General features: G+C 38.4%; 1 protein-coding gene across 6 annotated transcripts in view; it reads right to left on the reverse strand.

Moving 5' to 3' along the window:
* MEGF11 (multiple EGF like domains 11) overlaps positions 1 to 18,167 on the reverse strand; it is a 255,429-nt gene that overhangs the window by 162,907 nt on the left and 74,355 nt on the right. For all 6 annotated transcript variants that reach the window (XM_015873314.2, XM_015873318.2, XM_015873316.2 and 3 more), the window contains 3 exons: positions 17,502 to 17,625; positions 14,982 to 15,083; positions 13,720 to 13,820 (listed from right to left, as the gene is read on the reverse strand). In XM_015873314.2, the coding sequence (XP_015728800.1) occupies positions 13,720 to 13,820; positions 14,982 to 15,083; positions 17,502 to 17,614 (316 nt within the window). In that variant the 5' untranslated portion in view covers positions 17,615 to 17,625. The remainder of the gene's footprint in view (positions 1 to 13,719; positions 13,821 to 14,981; positions 15,084 to 17,501; positions 17,626 to 18,167) is intronic.

The following is an 18,167-nucleotide window of genomic DNA, read 5'->3' on the forward strand; positions in this document are numbered from 1 at the left end:
ATCTTGTAAATGGGGTCACAGAAATCCCCCTTTTAAAAAAAGTAAAGCTTTTATATGTCATTTATGTGAGGAGATAAATAACCAGGCTCATGCACTGCCTGCCTCAAATCAGGCCTATAAAGGTGCACATAAAGGTCACATTTGGGTATCACTCTATATTTTACCACGGCAAATAAAATTTGAAATTTCCCATATAAAAAGGGAGTCTTGTCTTGCTCTAATCTTTAGAGTTTAAATTAATTTTTCATTCTATTAACATTCAGCATAATAGGATACAATGGTCCCCAAGGCATTCTTCATAATACACTTTGTACAGTGGCTTGCAAATGATCTTACTAGTTAATGGAACTATAAAAATTACTTGCATATAAAGGTCAAGAAAAATAAAGATAAGTATATATACTTTTTGGTACTGCCCTACTCAACATACAGCTAAAGGCCCCTGGAGTAAAGAAAACTTCTACTAATGCAAGGAATATAATTCCTTCCAGTATGAAAGCCCAAGCAGCTCATCTTTTGGAATTCCAGACTTTTTATGTCTGCATTTTCCCTTGACCAATTCTCCTGAACAAACCAGCACCTCATTGATCAATTTATTATTAGCATTCTTGGCATGAGTTTAAGATCAGTTTGTAGTTTGATTCAGCCTGGTAATAAAATGACCTACATCAAAGCCCTGCCAAAATGCCATCTTTGCAGCAATGCGTTTAGCATGAGTTATTTGACCATATTCAAGGTCACACAGCAACTGCTCCTTATCATGGAAAAAAGTCGACAAAAGGCTTCTATAACAATTCATTTGATGCTTATCACCTCCTGTATAATTATAAACAGTGTTGTTGTTGTTTTAATACATAAGGTCAATACTCAGAGAAATAGACCTAAAGATTAAACTCCTTTCAAACCTGAAATGACTACACAGATTTCTCTAACACTAGCACTTATTTTTTAATTGTTTTCCTGAATTTGGACTCTGTATATTAGATGTCTATGTCCCCAATCTGTGAAAGTACGCAGTAAGCAGTGCTAAGTGGGGCAGCCTCTTCTGCCTAGAGAAAGCTTTCATTGCAGCGCTACTTGAAGTGGCACCACAGGGAGTTTCTCCCAGACAAAAGCAGCCACAGCCCGGGGATCCAGAGCTATTCTGTCCTCTTCTGTGCTGCATTCCTTTGTGTGGACTCAACCTATGACTGAAGGGTTTAATTCTCTTGCTTAACCCTGTTTTACACACCCTGTTATGCCCTGCTCATCACTACTTCACCAACATGCTGACTTCTCATACTCAAGTAACACAGCTAACACCTGCTACAATTGTCACCTTAGGCTCTTGTCAGGAGTGGAAGTGCAGATAGATAAGAGTTTCATTGCAGTGGATGAAGTATTGAGTGTTTTAGCTTGGGTAAGTTTTGTTTTTTTTTTAGCTTGTCCAAAAATATAACTTCTGTATTTTATATTTTATATTTTTATATACCAGTTTGATGGTTGTTGGACTCCACAAAGCAGACATTTAATGGAAGAAGCGATGTTTTCCTTCACAATTTAGTATGTGTCCCAGGAACAGTTTGGGCCATTGTAGCACATTCTTCTTGTCTCTAGTGCCATTTTTAGGGGAAAGACCAATTCTGTCAGGTGAAATAGCAGTTACCTCATGGCCAGCAGTTTCAGATAATACAGAGAGGTCAAAGAAGATGAAAAAGGATGTTTGCCCCTTATCCATTACGAATCTGTTCACTCAGGGCCATTCTGGTGCTTCCACTTTAACGCACTGGCCTGAATCCAGGTTGTGTGGAGTCTAAGATATTAGCTTCATTAGATAAGCCTGTAGTCAGCTTTTGGCTGGATTCTCATAGGATGTGCTTAGAAAAGTAAGGTTTGATAGCAGAAGAAGGATGACTACAGCTAATGCATCTAGGTAGGTTTCCCTTATTTTTAGATTACTGCTTATTTGTGGAACGGAAGATTCTCTCTTCAAATCAGTGACTTTCTATCAGGAATCATGCTGATTAGATTGCTTCCTGGATAATTCTTTTTAACAAAGTGGGATAATTGTTCTCTGTATTGCTTCATGTTTATTTCTGTGGTTACCACTCAGGATTCATTTATTAATTTATCACCTTGGATAACAATTTAAGGCAGGATTAGCAACCCCAATAGACGAAGACATAAAAAGATGTCAAAACCTGCTTAGCTTTGAGGAATTTATTATTTCAGTGTATAGTAACCTCTATTTTTCATCTCCTTGGTACCTAATGACAGCGCCAATAAAAAAAATACAAAAACAAGGAGACCAATGTAAGCAAAGGAAAGATGAAATTGATGTAGATCATATAACAGCAATGGGTCATAAGATCAACTCCTTTTCCAGTAGCTGTAATGCTATTATATTTTTTGGCAGATTTGGAGTCAGAGACTACATATTTATGCAATCCAAATCGAATCTATGGTCTTTCTTGTTCAGGAGATGGGGAGGCTCTGAGCATTGCTGTAGTGAGATATCGATCTGTTCAAGAGAGCAGCTATGTTGTGTTATCCTCAGTCTGGACACTCTGCCAAAGCTTATGGAGTGCTCAGTGCCAGAGATGACTTGTGAATGGCTAAAGTAAAAGAATTGAGGACATACATTTTGAGGATTTTGTCTTCTCTCATGGGCAGAAACTGACATACGTCACTGTCATCGTTGACAAAATACCAGTAAATCTCCCCACATGAATCTGCTGGGAGGTGAAGATTTGTTAATAATCACAAAACTTACATCAGTTTCAGCCCATATTTTCTATTACTAGACAAATGGAAATCTGTGGCTCTAATGAGAAGGTTAAAACAGGGACTCTGATACTCTTGTCATGGTTGAGTGTTTCAGGCAGATGACACAAGCAAGTTTATAGATCCTGAAATAATTTCAGCCAGATTGCATATTTCAGACACTGCTACTTCACAGAAAGACTACTCACATTTTACTGATTACTGGATGACCTGGCATTGAGGAGAATTCACTTTAGTCCATGCTGCAACTATTGCCTGCAGTAGGCCTTTCTCTAGGGAGTAGCTAGGGAAGTATACTGTGAGGAGGGAAGGTCAGAGTAGAACAAAGACTGCCTCTACTTCCATGTGCCTCAAGAAAACCAAAACTAGTGGAGCACTTTTAGAACTGTAGTTTGGTTGGGCCCAAAAAACAGTGGAGCTGTAACAGAACATCCCTGGGAAAGGAATGGCATAACATCAGTGACCATAAAATAGCACCAGTGACAGTAATAGAGAAAGTTAGAGCCCTGCAAAGGGAGAGGTCAACGGGAACCACACATTTAACAGACTCTTTGTGTCATCTGGATGCCCCATAGGTTTCACTTGCTCTGATACAGAAAGGGAATGGGAGACAGTACTTACCATTTAATAATGTCTGAATGAGAACTGAAAAGTAGCCTGCTAATAGCAGCAAATGTCAGAAGAGAAGAACTGGGGTCAGTAAGCTGAACTACTTTGTATCTTTGGCCCTGCGAACAACAGAAGAGCTCTGCAACACTTGCAAGCATAAAAAGGGGGTTGTGGGAAAGCACTGCAGGACTCTAAGCTTTGAAGCGCACCTGCCCTGCTAAAGGGACAGCTTGCAAGGCTGGGTAAAAGCAACACTAATCCATAGGTCTGCAGACAAAATAACAATGAAGCACTGGAAAGTGGAATGTGGGCAAAGACACTAAGAAGTGAAGTTTAAGAACCTAACCAAATTCTGCAACGAAGGCAAAACATCTTTGGAATACGTGATCTCTAGAGGTCCCTTCCAACCCCTATAACTCTGTGATTCTGATGCCTCATTTCAACACATACATGGCTAGGGTCTAAGACAAAGGCAAGACCTCACATCGAAATGAGATATGACAGTCCACACAGAGATATTTGCTGTTCCCCCTCCTTGAGCTTCATGGGGATCAGGAGATACAAGCAACCAGGCTGGAATGGTAGGGTGAAGAGAGAAATTCTACCTTTAAGTTAACTCTTGACTGCACTAAGGTAAGTCATGCTCTCAAACTACCCACCATGTCTAGGGCTCAGTCTTTCTCACTGCCACAACAGAAATTGGACCTCAGCATATAAAGAACACCTAGGAGATCAATTAACTATTGATAATTGTTGATTATTTCAGGCCTTAGACTGATTTTATGCATTTTCTGCCACTGCTTCAACTAGAAACAATCACTGATTTCTGCCATGTTGGGGGAAAAGACTTATGCTGAGATCAATTCTTCTAATCAATATTTTAATACAATATTATTCTGTGGGATAATTTTCAGCATTTAACTTCTTCTAGTAAATGATTTCCCATTGCCTCATTGCAGGCAAAACAATCATTACCACTGGTTCAAACTGTTAATGAGGTTAAGAGAGATCCTGAATCAGCAGAGCAGGATCTATGACCCAGGAAAGCCTTTCCCTTCCTGCATTCCCTGTCCACTCCTTCCATTTTTTAGGTAAATTGACCAGTTCTTCCCAGCAATTTGTAGAAAACACATTTTCACAAGTTAATTTTCTACTGGAACTTGATTCATCCAACCAGCAAACTTCATGCAAATGTGTGCTTTTTATTGCTCAAATTGTGCTTTATATTGCACCCTCAGTAACATAACAGCACTACAGTCTTTCTCCAAGTAACGTAGAAATATTAACATCTACTCCTAGGCACTGTCTTTCATTTTCTCTCCATGATTTGGTAGACCTCACTTCACCAAAACTGAATGCAATCAAAAGGTATTTGTCCATCATTCTCCAATAACCAACTTGCCCTGAAATATGGGCCTTACGCCAAGAAAATTTCATTTTCTGTCAGTAAATGAGACAACTTCACTGCTGATTGATTTCCAGAGATGAGAATATGTGCTGTGTGTAAGACTGAGAATGGGTGCATCAAAAACATTTTTCCTAATGGATCAAAAATAGATCAAGACGTCTGGACTGTGTGATACTTCGAGCAACCTTTGCTGAGCAATACAACAACAAGTAAAAGAAAATCACACCAATCCCCCCAGATGAATGTTAGTCTATAGCACATTGAATAAACCATTGATTTTTCCACACAAATTCCTTCTTCATTCTTACTCCAAATTTCATCAAACAATCAACAAAAAATCCTTTTCTTTCTTTCTCACAAAAATAGGATGAATATGGACAAATTTCTAAAGGCAAACCTGTCATTGAGACCAGGCAGTTTTATGGCACGGGCCCTAGAGGGCCAATGCATTTCAGATTTCATTTCATATCAAGCTACACTCTGAAAATGAAGGTCACCCTGATGAAATCAAGAATAGAAGTATATTCTGTTTGAAGATCATGTTAATGTATGAGCAACGCTAACATTACCGGGCATAGAATATTTAAATGCAAACACTTTTCACTTTTTTCACATTTCAAAAGGAACCACAGTAATGTGTTTCATAGCAACTTATTGAAAGAACTGCAAAAAAAGACCCCAGGAACAAATTATTGTATAACTATGGAGACTGATTCTTCTCTGAAGCCACTAGTTCAAACTTTCTGTAAACAACCCTGGGTTGCAGGAAGTCAAGTGAGTTAGACTCAGTCCATCTTCTTAGTAATGTCTAACTGTCTAGAGAAATCTTCTAATGGGGTATGGCAAAATACACTCTCCCTTCTTGTGATTCATACTGCTGCCTGAGAATGGAAGACAGGCATAGATAATAAAAAATTCTTACCTACACAGCCAGAAGCTCTTCCGAGCTGCCCACTCTTTACTATAAGGATACTTTACTAGAAGGAGTTGTGCTTCATACACACTTCGTTATTTCTCATCCTGAAAAGGTCTCTATATTTGATTCAATTTACATACTTAAGTTGTAAGCTTTTTCAAAGAAGACTTTCTTTTAGTGATATTGCACACATTTCTAAGCATTACAGCAATACAAGTAAATCATAGTATTCCGAAAAGAAAAATCCTGACAAAAAGAAGGAAGGCTTTGGGATTAAATAGATTGAAGATGTCTCTTGACTTACTGCACCAGAGAGCAAGTTTTGCAGAAGCAAATACTTGTGTTACAAATACTGATGATAAATTATTTAAAAATGCCTCACGATCATATCTGCAATGGTCTGGAGTTTCATGAAAAAATTCCCTGAGGAGCCTTAAACACATTTATTGAAGTGAAAAGCATGTGCAACAATACACAAATATAAAGTGGGATGCTATAATCCTGTTACAGAAAGAAAAATAGATGTCTACAAATACAGTCAAAGAGTATCTGGGCACCAGAGGAAGTAGCTGTGGCTGGATCTTGGTTAGAAGAGCTCTCTCTCTCTGATAAACCATTTTGATGTTTGATTAATAATCTGGATTATGAAGTGTTATCAGATCTATCATCCAACATCATCATCTTATTTTGGTGAGAACCAGAACCAAACATTGACTTGCCAGCTGACTCTCTTGCAAACTGAACACTACCACCTAATGTGTACTTTGAGCACCCTGAGTTCACCACCAGCCCTTTCATTGTAACACTTTTATTTATTTATTTATTTCCCCATGCAGAATTTATGCTGTTTTACTTCGTTATTCACCCACTTCACTAGAATTCCTCATGCAAATGTCTCAGGAAGTTGCATTGCTGTACAAAGTTACAGAAAGAATTAGCACATCCATGTGCATCCATACAAAAGCACAACTCAGCCTGCAGATAAGCTGTTAATTCAACAGTGACAGCTGACATTTATTGTTGTTGAGGTGTTAACACTACTCAGAAATGGTGTATACCCACTCTTCTCAGCTCTAAGTTGAAGGAAACTGCATCATTCATCACCGCTGAAAGGCAGGCTCCTCATGGAAAAATACCATTTCAGTAGGAAGAAGTTACCTCTAAAGTCCCACATGTGCATAATCTGGCATCTTAATATTTTTAACACATTGGCTTTGGATGATATATGTTGCAGTCGCAAGCTTTATTTATTTATTTATTTTACCATATGTGATTACTTTCTACAACTTGTGAAGACTTTCTTCGTAACAGTACCATCAACTTGCACTAACCTACATAGTTCCTGGCCTATGTTTATAGGCTATCAGATATTCATCAGAAATGGATGCAGCTGCACAAATGCCAGGAAGTCCATGGAATATTGTATGGTTATCCTACCACGAGACACAGATCACATGCCACACATGACAAAGCTGACTGGGAACAAGGAGAACTGCAACTTCCTAATCACCCACCTAGTAAAGCCATTCCCAACATTTAAGAAACCAGCATTAATAAATTCAACTAACTTGGTATGGTTTCAAATGGTAGCTCATATAGAATTCCTAAAGTGAACATCACTTGCATTTTTAGAAGGGGCTGCGATGAAGAAACAATAGCTACAGATACTTCAAAAGTTCACGAGAGAGAGATGTACATGTTATGCACAGGAAGATTCTGAAAGCAGAACACCTAGGCCTGAGGGGCAGTTCTTGGTCCAAATTCCATCAGTGAAGTGCTTCCTGCCATCCTCATTCCTGTCATGGAGGAGATGGGGAACAGCTGAACTACAGTAACTGCACCCAGCTAGCCAAACAGTCCTTCCTGCCTTCACAGGCTGACATATTTAGGGCATCTGTGGCCAAGAGAATGGGCAAACCCCAAAGGAAGGTTTGAGCCCCTGTCGATTAGAAGCAGTGCCCTCCACACCATTCTAAGTGAGTGCAAACTAACATTAGCAACACTGAAGTTCATTAAAGCAGGAGGAGGAGGAAGGGTTTTTGAAAGGGAACAGAGACAATGAAGTAACTGAGGATGTCTGCTTCCACACAATGGATCTGTGCTGAATTTACAGCAGCTGGAGCTCAACCTGTCTTTGCTAGAAGTGGACAAATGGAAGCACAAAACTTAATGCGGCATAGTTTTTTGAATTCAACAATGAATTTGTACCTGTGATTCTTATGTCCTTTTTCTCCAATCCAGCTGAAGCTTCCAGGCATCTAAACCATTAGCATGAATACTACTGAGTAACCCAGACCCAGAGCCTCCTTCTGTATATTCCCTGCACCCTTTTATATCAATCAAACTGAGATTGCCCATAGCAGCCAGAAAACCTTTTCTACTGCTACTCTAGCAACAGTCTGGATCTTTTTCTAAGTATAATGCCTGCATAACTTTTCCTCTCATATTTATTAAGCCCCTGGAGACATTATATAGCTTCAGCACACTTTCCTTTCTGCCTTTATGCTGTTCTCATTTCCCTGCATGAACATTTTGTTTCTCCTGCCTCTACTGCATTTCTTCCAGAAGTCCTGCCCTTATTTCATTACTACGCTCCACCAGCATCTTTGCAAATCCATCAGAAGCTGACTGCAAATACAAAATGATGGATGGGAGATGAGAATTGATTTTTTCACCTTCCCATTAAAGAGGTCTTCCTGTTTTCTCTAGGCTGGATAGCAACCCAAGTGTCTCTAGGCCACAAGATGAACAGATCTACTAACATGGTGAGTCTCCCTCTTCCTCTTCACATACACCAGTCTCCCAGGATGTTCAGAATGAATAAGCAAAGGCCTCTAATGTTTGCAGAGCCATGGTACATAGCCCCTGGGTCTGCAGTATGGCAGCACATGCTGAGTGTGGACAGTTCTGCTGTATGCTCCTTCTGTTGCTTTCTAATCAACCCACCTGCTCCTTCAACAGAAAACAGGGATTCCTCCCAGCCACCACACAGTGGTAAGGCTGCTGATCCTGCTGCTACCACTACCATGACCTGGAGCTGAATCTAATAATTCCTGTGCAAATTTCCCCTCAGACAGGAACACGAGATCCAAATTTTCCCCATATTCTTCTCTGAAAAAAACCCCAAACATACAGAATCAGCTCAAATGTATATAAAAGGAGAGATTTCAGAGTGCCTCCTGCTTTCAATTCAATTTTATAATTAATAACACTATGCAGAATGGTCTTCCACACCATTTTCCCGCATTCATACATCTCAAATCAGAAAGAAGAGAGAATGTCCCCTGATACAAAGTATCTATGTACTTCCATATCATTTGCCCTTAATTTATGTTGCATTATTGATGTACAGAATGCTGTACTTGAATAATGTAGCAGTAAGGCTTTTACAGAAAGCACAAGCACCAGCTTTAATGCATCTCCATAAAGATAAGAAAAATGTATTTCTTAAGTCCAGCTGATTTCCAATAATAAATTTTCAAGTTACAGGAATGATGGCCAAAAGGAATTTAAAGGTGAGGCGAGAAGGAGAGGAGCGGGGGTGGACATTTCTTCCAAAATGTTAATGAGCCACTGCCTCATAAAGTGAAAATAACCAACAAACCTGACATGCGCACAAACATTATGAATATTCAGGAAGCTTAAGATGCTGATTCGACATTTCCTACGACTGTACAACTTTCGCACTGATCACATAAGCTATTATTTTTCTTTTCATCTTAAGTATACTTGACTGCAGTGCCGGTGTGTTGTTGCAGCATATGCATTGAATTGCAAGCATTGTAATTCATCCAGATGGCAGGAAGCTTTGGAATTGTTACTTCTATGGTACAGATGTTTAACAGCGCAGCCATATGGCTCCAACAAGGCAGCCTTTTCAGAGATCACAAAAACTACACTAGACATGCAACCTTGTAAATATGATTTGAGTCCTGAGTGAATGTGAATGTTCACATTGCTACAATATAAAGCATACGCTGTACACTGCAGACAGAAATTATGAAACGTCATCTGAAAGGGATCAGGTCCCATATTTGCATAATCCCACTAACCAGACATTACAACAACACTCTTCATTTGTTTTTGAAATTTATGAAAGGCGTCAGACATGAATTAGCTGGAAAGTTGGCCTAATAACTACAAGCAAATTTAACAACGTCCTTACACCCCTGGTCTCGGTGAACTACCACAGTAGGTGAGAAATTGAGATTCAATCACTGAGACTGAGAACTCCTCTACACAAAGATTTGTCAAAGTCAAAGAGCCCTTAATGACGGTTGTGGCAATTGTAAGGTGGAAACCTGAATGTTGAGAAACAATCTGAGATCAATAACACCTTGGTCAAGAAGGGAAAGAACCATGAAATGGTCAATTTATAACTCTACCGAATACTGTCAGCTTTGAATGACAGGTAAATGACAGCAAATGAGATTGTTAAATCACTAATCTTATATTTATTAAATCCTGTCACATCGCGTAGATTTATATACTAGAAGGAAAGAGGAAGGTCTGAGAATGACAAATAAAACTCTTAAAAATGAAAATGTATCAATCTTAAAAAAAAAAAAAAAAAAAAAAAGTGAATTCTCAACTTTCCACTTGGCGGGTGCTTTTTTCTTCCCTGTCAAAAAAAATCAGAGATTAGCAGATGCTTTTTTTCCCTTCTTCCCCATCCTCAGGTCTCTGACCTTTTGTTAGCTAGCATAAACTTCTCTTTTATATAATCTGCAGAGCAAGAATAAGATTAAATGGGGTAGACTGAAAAAAGCACTGGTCTCTCAGACAAAAAGCCATCCATTTAGTACAGAGGGGCTCTTTCCACATGACATATTCTTAAAGGGAAGTAGTCGGTTATGATCTACTCAAAGAGCAAAATCATGAAAGAGCCACGTGATATCCCTGCAGTGCTTCCTTGTGGGTTTTGTTTTCATTCTCTGAGCAGAAAAGCATTTAGAGATGTTATATCACCGATACTAATTGAGACAACATAATCCTAAAATATCTGTACAAGAGCCTTGAAGGGTAGTTGGACTCTGAGGTTGTTTTAAAAAAAGATTTTCTGCAGTTTATGCATTTGCTCTGCCAAAAGCTTACCTTAGCAAACAAAGTGTAGTAAATCACGGTTACTCTGATTTACTGCCCTCTGTGTGCTATTTGTTTTCAGGGACAGTTCAGTGGAAAGCTGTGTCATGTACAAGCACATCCATAGATATGGAATTGTTCTGCAAAACCATCGGGATGGTGGCAAGCATTCCTAAGATACCAATGGGAAAAAGCAGATGGGTGTTTTTAGTACTCGTCAGGTGACAGTTTTGAATACCATCACAGCACAAAAATATTCCAAGCCTTTTGTAGGCACAAAGAAGACAATTTCATACTGCAAGGCTCTTCACCCTAAGTAGTTCAGGATAGATGTGTAGCGTATCAGTCAAAAACTTCAACGATTTCATCTTTTGTCCAAATTCCACATTTTTGAAGGCAGAAGCATATGAAGATACAAATAAAGGCAATCATAGAGTCACAGAAAGGCCTGGGTTGGAAGAGGCCTTTAGGTATCAGCTAGTCCAGCCCTCCTGCCATGGGCAGGCACACCTCTCACTACACCAGGCTGCCCATGGCTGCATCCAACCTGGTCCTGAATGCTTCCGGGGATGAAGCATTCACACCTTCTCTGGGCATCCTACACCAGTACCTCACTATTCCTGGAGTGAATAATTCCTTCTTTGTCTCTGATCTGAATTATATTAGACCTAAGCCATTTAAAAAGTCCCAACAGGAGGACAAAGAAGAAAAAACGTATCACTAACATTCCTTTAAAAAACAGTAAATGAAAAAGGAAAAGATCAAAACTGTAGCTGAAAGCCCGCTTTAAAATCCAAGAAGGAGTCATTAATAGAGATTTAAACCCAGCCTTCAATAGTCTAAACATGTCATTGTTAATTACAAAGCTATTTAACTTCTGCAAGAAATAAGGGCTGATATTAATGAAAGAAGAACCAATTAGCCTTTAATCTACACACTGTTTTTTAATCAAAACTTTCTTTTGATCATCAGACTCACTGCGGGATGTACTCTCTTCCTCATGTTGTAGTGGCTTCCATGATTGCTAATGGAATAGATTTTAAAGAACTGACTGAGCAAGGAGAACTTTCCCTGCAGGGCTGAAGGTTCCTTTCGCTTGTCAGTGGGGCTTACTGGAAGCACTCTCAACTCCAAACCATGTTGCCCCATAACTGTAAGGGACAAGCTTATGATGTGCTTGAAACAAAGGGACGAGATGGGAAAAGGATCACTTCAGCTAAACACTATTGTGCTTTCAAACTCCTGGCTGCAGGGCCAGAAAGTCTTGAGGGTTTTTTTGTTACTGTGGCTTATTGTGGTATTAAAACAACAAGACCAAGTATTTACAACTAATCATGATGGAGATCTTCTTTTATTTCCCTCTCAGCCACACATACTGATCAGATCTTCCAGGAAGGAGAATAAATAGAGAACGTCCCTGACATGAACTCTGTCTATAAACATGAAGATAATGAAATTTAAGAATCTGATTTTTGTGCATGTGAATAACAGAGAGGATGTAGGTGTTGTCTGCACTCTAATACAAAATACCTGGTCTGATCAGAAAACTCAGTATTCTGCATTAGCAAACCCTTGGTGTCCAGTATATGCCAGCCAACAGCAGTAAAGGAACTTTTTCAGTATTATTCCTGAGGAAAAAAAAAGCTTTTAAAATTATTTTTAATATCCTGTGAGCCTTCTCAGAAAGTCTGTAGAGTTTTACTCTTGTTGGGTAGGCAATTAAAATAAATAAATAAAAATCAATCAATAGATTGCAGAGAGAAAAGTAAAAATAAATATGATCTGTGCAAGATGGGGTTTTGAGATACAAGGTTCAAGTTGGTAATAATAGTGTGTGCAATAGCTGCTGAAATGATACAGACACTTGGGAAATTTAAAGGTAAGTGCATATTTAGCAGAAGGGGGATTTCAGCAAAGGCCTTGGGCTCCTTTAAGTGTTTTATAGCAGTTGAGTCACAGTACTCTGCGTTTTGAAAGATCAAATTATTCCTCTGTCTGCAAAATAACAGTAATTCCAATGCCTTATGAATTACCAAGAACTGGTAATTTTGCACAATTCAAAGCCCCTTTTCATTAATTGATTGCCTTAACGGTAATTCAAAATGACATTAGGGCTTGTTCACGTTTTTGAGGTGCTTAATACTACCATACGAGTACAATATAAGTATCTGCTGTAGTTTCCATGGAAATAAATAGGAGGCATTACTTTTGCAGCAATCTGTTTAAGCCCATCTATAAAACTTGCATTCTGATACTTATAAAAAACTTTCGTTTTTCTTGTGTCATAATCCCCCTCTAACAAGATGAAGACAAGAGATCCCCTCCAAATCCACCCTGAATGGAAACAACATTTTTAATTAACAAAGATTCATTTTTTCTTTTGTCACTCTCAGACTGACCTAATAGACTCCAAGGTTTTTATTTACTTATGCAGTGTAATCAGAACAATGCTTTTCTGATTTTTGTGAAGCTTTGTACAGAGTAGAATTATCCTCAGGAACCATAAGAAATACCACAACTTTTAACTGCTCTTAGCTAAAGTAAGAACTTTGGAAGTTAAGAAGTGCTAACTTTTTGCCTCTTAAACCATGCAATAGTTCATCCCTCAGAGCATTCTCGGCTCTGCTAATCCTTTAACATTAGTGCATACTTAGATAAATTACTCCCCAAAGTAAGGTCTGAATCAGGAAAGCACTTAGGAATTTAAGATTAACTTTATCCCCAATGATTTCAGCAAAAAGTTTACTGAGGTGCCTGAAATGCACATAGTGGAAATGCCCTCTACCTGCAGTTCTGACTGAAACCAGTGAGACCTGAAGGTTCTGAGCAGCTCTCAAGATCAGCCCCCAGTATAACTACTGCAACACATCTGTAAGTTGTCTGCACTGCCACCAAAACAGTACTTCTAATTAACACATCTCAATCAAATCTATGTACATACGTATACAGTAGTCTCCACTTTCATAATATCCGGGACAGCACTGAGATCTGCGCCGATACATCGTTCTTAGTCCTCTTCGATACGCCGTTTTATAACTTATTCTGAATTGCAAGACAGAAAGCCATTTGACAATATTGAAAATCAATGCTCACTGTTGGAATTATATTTGTGTTAAATTATACTAAGGATAGCATTCAATAATTATTTTAAAATGCATGAGAGCTTTCAATATTAAAAGCCACAATAAAAAAAAGATCAATACTTGTTTTGAAACTTGAAATATAAGTTGTATTATAAACACAGTACTCACGACAGTCAATCACTGCAGCCTTTCCTAGGACTGCTATCTTAAAACACTGTGCCAGTACCAAATTATGGGCAAGGAGTTTCTTCAACAATAAACAATTCATTTCTGTGTATGAGCAAGGTCAGCTATCATCACAAAATCATAGAACTGCCCAGGTTGGAATAAACAGAATTTTCTAGGGAGACCACCGTGTCAGCATGCTAGACAAGAAATAATGGCAATGAAATCTGCTCTTGATTATATAAAATATGAATTTAACCCAAAATGATTTTTTTTTCTACTTTCCAATCCTTCCAAGGATTTGGTGCCCTGAAAAAAGACACTGTAATCCCAATTCAGTATTTAAAGCATGTTTTCCCTACCAGAATCTGCAATGCACAGATACTGAAAGGAGTGAAGCATTCTGTAGCTTTTCTAGAGCTACTCATAGCATCAGCAATGAAGCCTGAGAACAACACATACTGTTGTGCTAGTTTGTCTCCTAACACACTTCTTCCAAGGTGAAGCACAGTTCTGAGCTCATGGACCACACAGTGTGATCAGACAGTCATACACCACATGTTCGAAATGCAGATGTGCTATCATGACACCAAAATCACACTAAGCAGTGTAAAATAGTCTGCCTAATTCTTCAAGATTTAAGAGCTGTGCTTATTTCCTACCACACACCTAAACCTGCAGTGATGACTTGGAAAGGACAGTTATAGTTTGGTCATGTAATAGCTTTTTCCAATCATATGGCGGGGTGAGTGGCCCCAAAAAAGACCACTGATCTCCATTTCAAGCAAAAATCTCTGTACCTCAAAGAATGTTGTGGAATGCCAAAAATGGTTGTTGCACCAAATACATCTTTCAGTACACAAACATACTAGAATACCATCCAAGCTTGAGAAAATAAGTAGATCTATGAAAAGATGAAAAGTCAGAATTAAAATATCCGGGGATCAGCTCTTACCTGTGTCTAGTGCACTTGAACCAGTTCAGTATGTCAGTACATCTTGTATAATAGATCTGATCAAAAGGATGAGCATAGGATTCTTGTACTGTCACAGCATAGCTAGAAGCAAAGAAAGAAAGTGAAAGACTGTTCATTGCAACATGAAAAGCTTCAGTTCCCTGAATATGTTACTCATCTAATTCCAGTATGAGAAATAATTAAATCAATAGTCTTAGAAATTTCAGGCCTTATCCAGAACTGGGAAACGGTTTCCTTAAACCATAGCTCTCACTTAAAGCTTTGGAAATGCTTCTAACTTGGGCTCTATAAGTGAACTAGGCATGGAGATTTCAGTCTGAGTAATAAACCGCTCTCTTCTGGAAAAGAAACAAATGTTATTGAAGTCCACGTTTGTTTTAAAAGATGAAAGGGGCATTTGGTTAACTAGATAGTACATATTTTTAAAGAGAAAAGCATCATGCTTTTAAACTGTCTCAGTTGCATACCAGTCTAAGATTGTTAATTTTTGCTTGTATTAAACAGTGATAATAAGAGCTCATATTAACAAAGCACTGCTGTGTTTTACCAGCATGATGGGGCCCTTACACTTCATTTTTTTGATGAAGGAGACTCACTTCAAATGCTGGTTGCACCAGTCAAATTGGATGATTTGTAAGAGGCTCAAGAGCCTTTGAAATGCACAAATTTAATCCTTTTAATCTGTAACAGAAGTTCAGAACTAACTGAAGACCGTATGATCATGAGTTAACTGGTATCTAGATTTGAACTCTTTGAGATATGTGATTATCCATGATTGTACAAATGAACAGACATTAGCCAAAACTGGGCAAAGTGAAAAGGAATCCCAGAGCTCCAACAGTACTAAGAATTCAGCAATCTCCTTCCTCAAATGTCGCCAATTTATGCACCAGGTACTGTATTAATTAATTACTTATTTCTGGGATTGGCACATGACCTGGGAACACAAATCATCTTACTCGTTTCAGGATATTGTACTGCTCTGCAGTATGTGTGTACACTGCTTAAGGGACTCAGAATCTCAGGTTCCTATCTGAAAACAAGCTTTGCTTTATCAGATCTTTAGAGAATCACACCAAAATCTTTCTAGGCAGGTTCAAGACCCATCAGACCCCTCCAAGTCATTCACTGTATCGATCGTCTTAATCATCCAAGCGATTTCCTTCCATCAATGGGACTGCTGATGTGATTAAGCCCTGTGAGACTGTACCCTAAAGGGAATACCAGAATATTGGCTTAGAGGGTCTGACTGGTTTGAAATCAGCAACTGGGCTATTATTGCCCTGCTTGTCATGCCCTTTCTAGGCAAGCCAAGATTCAACTAGATGTTACTTTTGTCCTCTGTCACAGTATGTTGGCTTTGACACTAGAGCTTAATATGAATGCTAATGCCAAAATGTAAAATATTTATATTGTTTGTTATTAATGTAAAACACACTCAAAAATCTTGATCATTATTTTATGATCCTTTCTTTGTTATCCCACTATTGCTCTAACAGTCTTTTCCCTTTGATTTATTAACATCTAAGTAACAAAGTCATCTTGGTCAGTACAACCAATCAATTTTGGTATTTAATTTTTGTTTCTCCTTGATTGGGTCTCCAGGTTGCTGACTTTCTTCAGACAGAATCAATATTTTATTCCTGTGCTCTGAATACACTTCACCTCACAATACAGACTGCAAAATCCTACTCCTCAAAATGCATGGTCTTTACTTTGCAGCTTCATTACCTACAAACAGTTAATTCTCTAGTTAAAGCTTCTGACATCGAAACATAGAGGCATTAAAGTATGCTTCCATTTTTGCTCATGAAGGGGCTTGTTTTCACAAAGTGTACAGTAATTCACATCCACGTGGAACTAAACCACAGAACAGAACAGAAAATAAAGCAAATTGAACTTAAGAGCACAGCAACTTCAGTCTCTTCAAACAGACCCTGCATGAACATGAACCCTATCAAAGCTAGCAGGTTTCTGAGCACACATAAGAACTGTCTTGCACAGATCCACTTTTAGGATAAGGACACTAATAATAGAGATAACAGAATTACCAGAGCATTTAATTCTTGGTGCTTTCATGAAGGTGCTCTTTGATACTGGCATGAATTTGGCAGATAAAGTCACAAAGTTCAGGACATGCTGTATAAGCCTGCATGTTGCAACAGGAAGGGCTTAAAACTTAGTCAAAATCCATAACAGTTTTGCTCAGCAACAGCCAGAAAAGAAGCAGTACAGAACAAGGTCATCATTTCACTGGGTCTCTTCTAGACACATGAAAAAAGGGTTAGTGCAGTCCTGTAGCTGAAGCTATGGAAGAACAGTGTACAGTCAAGCAGATAGGCAACACAAGGATTTGCCCTAGGTATGGAATCAATTGCTGTTTCTGTCTCACAGACCCACTTTCTATGAGGCAGGGAAGTATTTAGCTCTTATTTTGACTTTTAAATGTACACATCTGAAATGCCTAGTCAAACAACACACTGCCATGTTTTAGATTACCTTTCCCAATGACTACAAACATTCGGATCATCTGGGTTTAGGGACAGAGCAGTTTTGAGCAGAAAAGACAGAAAAAACCCTTTTAGAATCCACCAGAAGAGCAATTGATCCATCACTGCTGTACCTAGACAAAGAAAAGAAAGTATGGTCATTAGAGAGAATACTGAGAAAACTCCTTTCTAAGCTATTTTGTTCTTGCTTTTGTGCAAATCCAAATACTATGTAATTTGATGATTAAGCTACCCATGTTACTGAGAGCACCCACAACTCTTCCAAAGAATATCTGATACTGATATTTTTATAGCTGTCTATCAGTACTGACAAAATAAACATCTATGGTATTAGAACAATCTATTCTCCCATCAACCTACATGCAAATAGAAGAATATCCAAATGCTCCCTTGATTTATTTAAACGTGGTTTAACATGAGCCAATATAGTAAACTAGATCTGAGACATATGCTTATTACATGACTGAAGGAAAAATTGATTCACTTTTCAACTTTTAGATGGAAGATTATTTAGAATGACAGAGGCCAAAGTACTGGGTCACATTATACAAAACATTAAACACAAAATAATAATATTTGCGTTGAAACTGGAAATAGATTGCATAAAATTCATTAAGAGCCATCTCTTCACCATGTTTCAGTTCATCTATTAAAT

This window comes from Coturnix japonica, chromosome 10 (assembly GCF_001577835.2).
Source record: "Coturnix japonica isolate 7356 chromosome 10, Coturnix japonica 2.1, whole genome shotgun sequence".
Classification (NCBI taxonomy): Eukaryota; Metazoa; Chordata; class Aves; order Galliformes; family Phasianidae; genus Coturnix; species Coturnix japonica.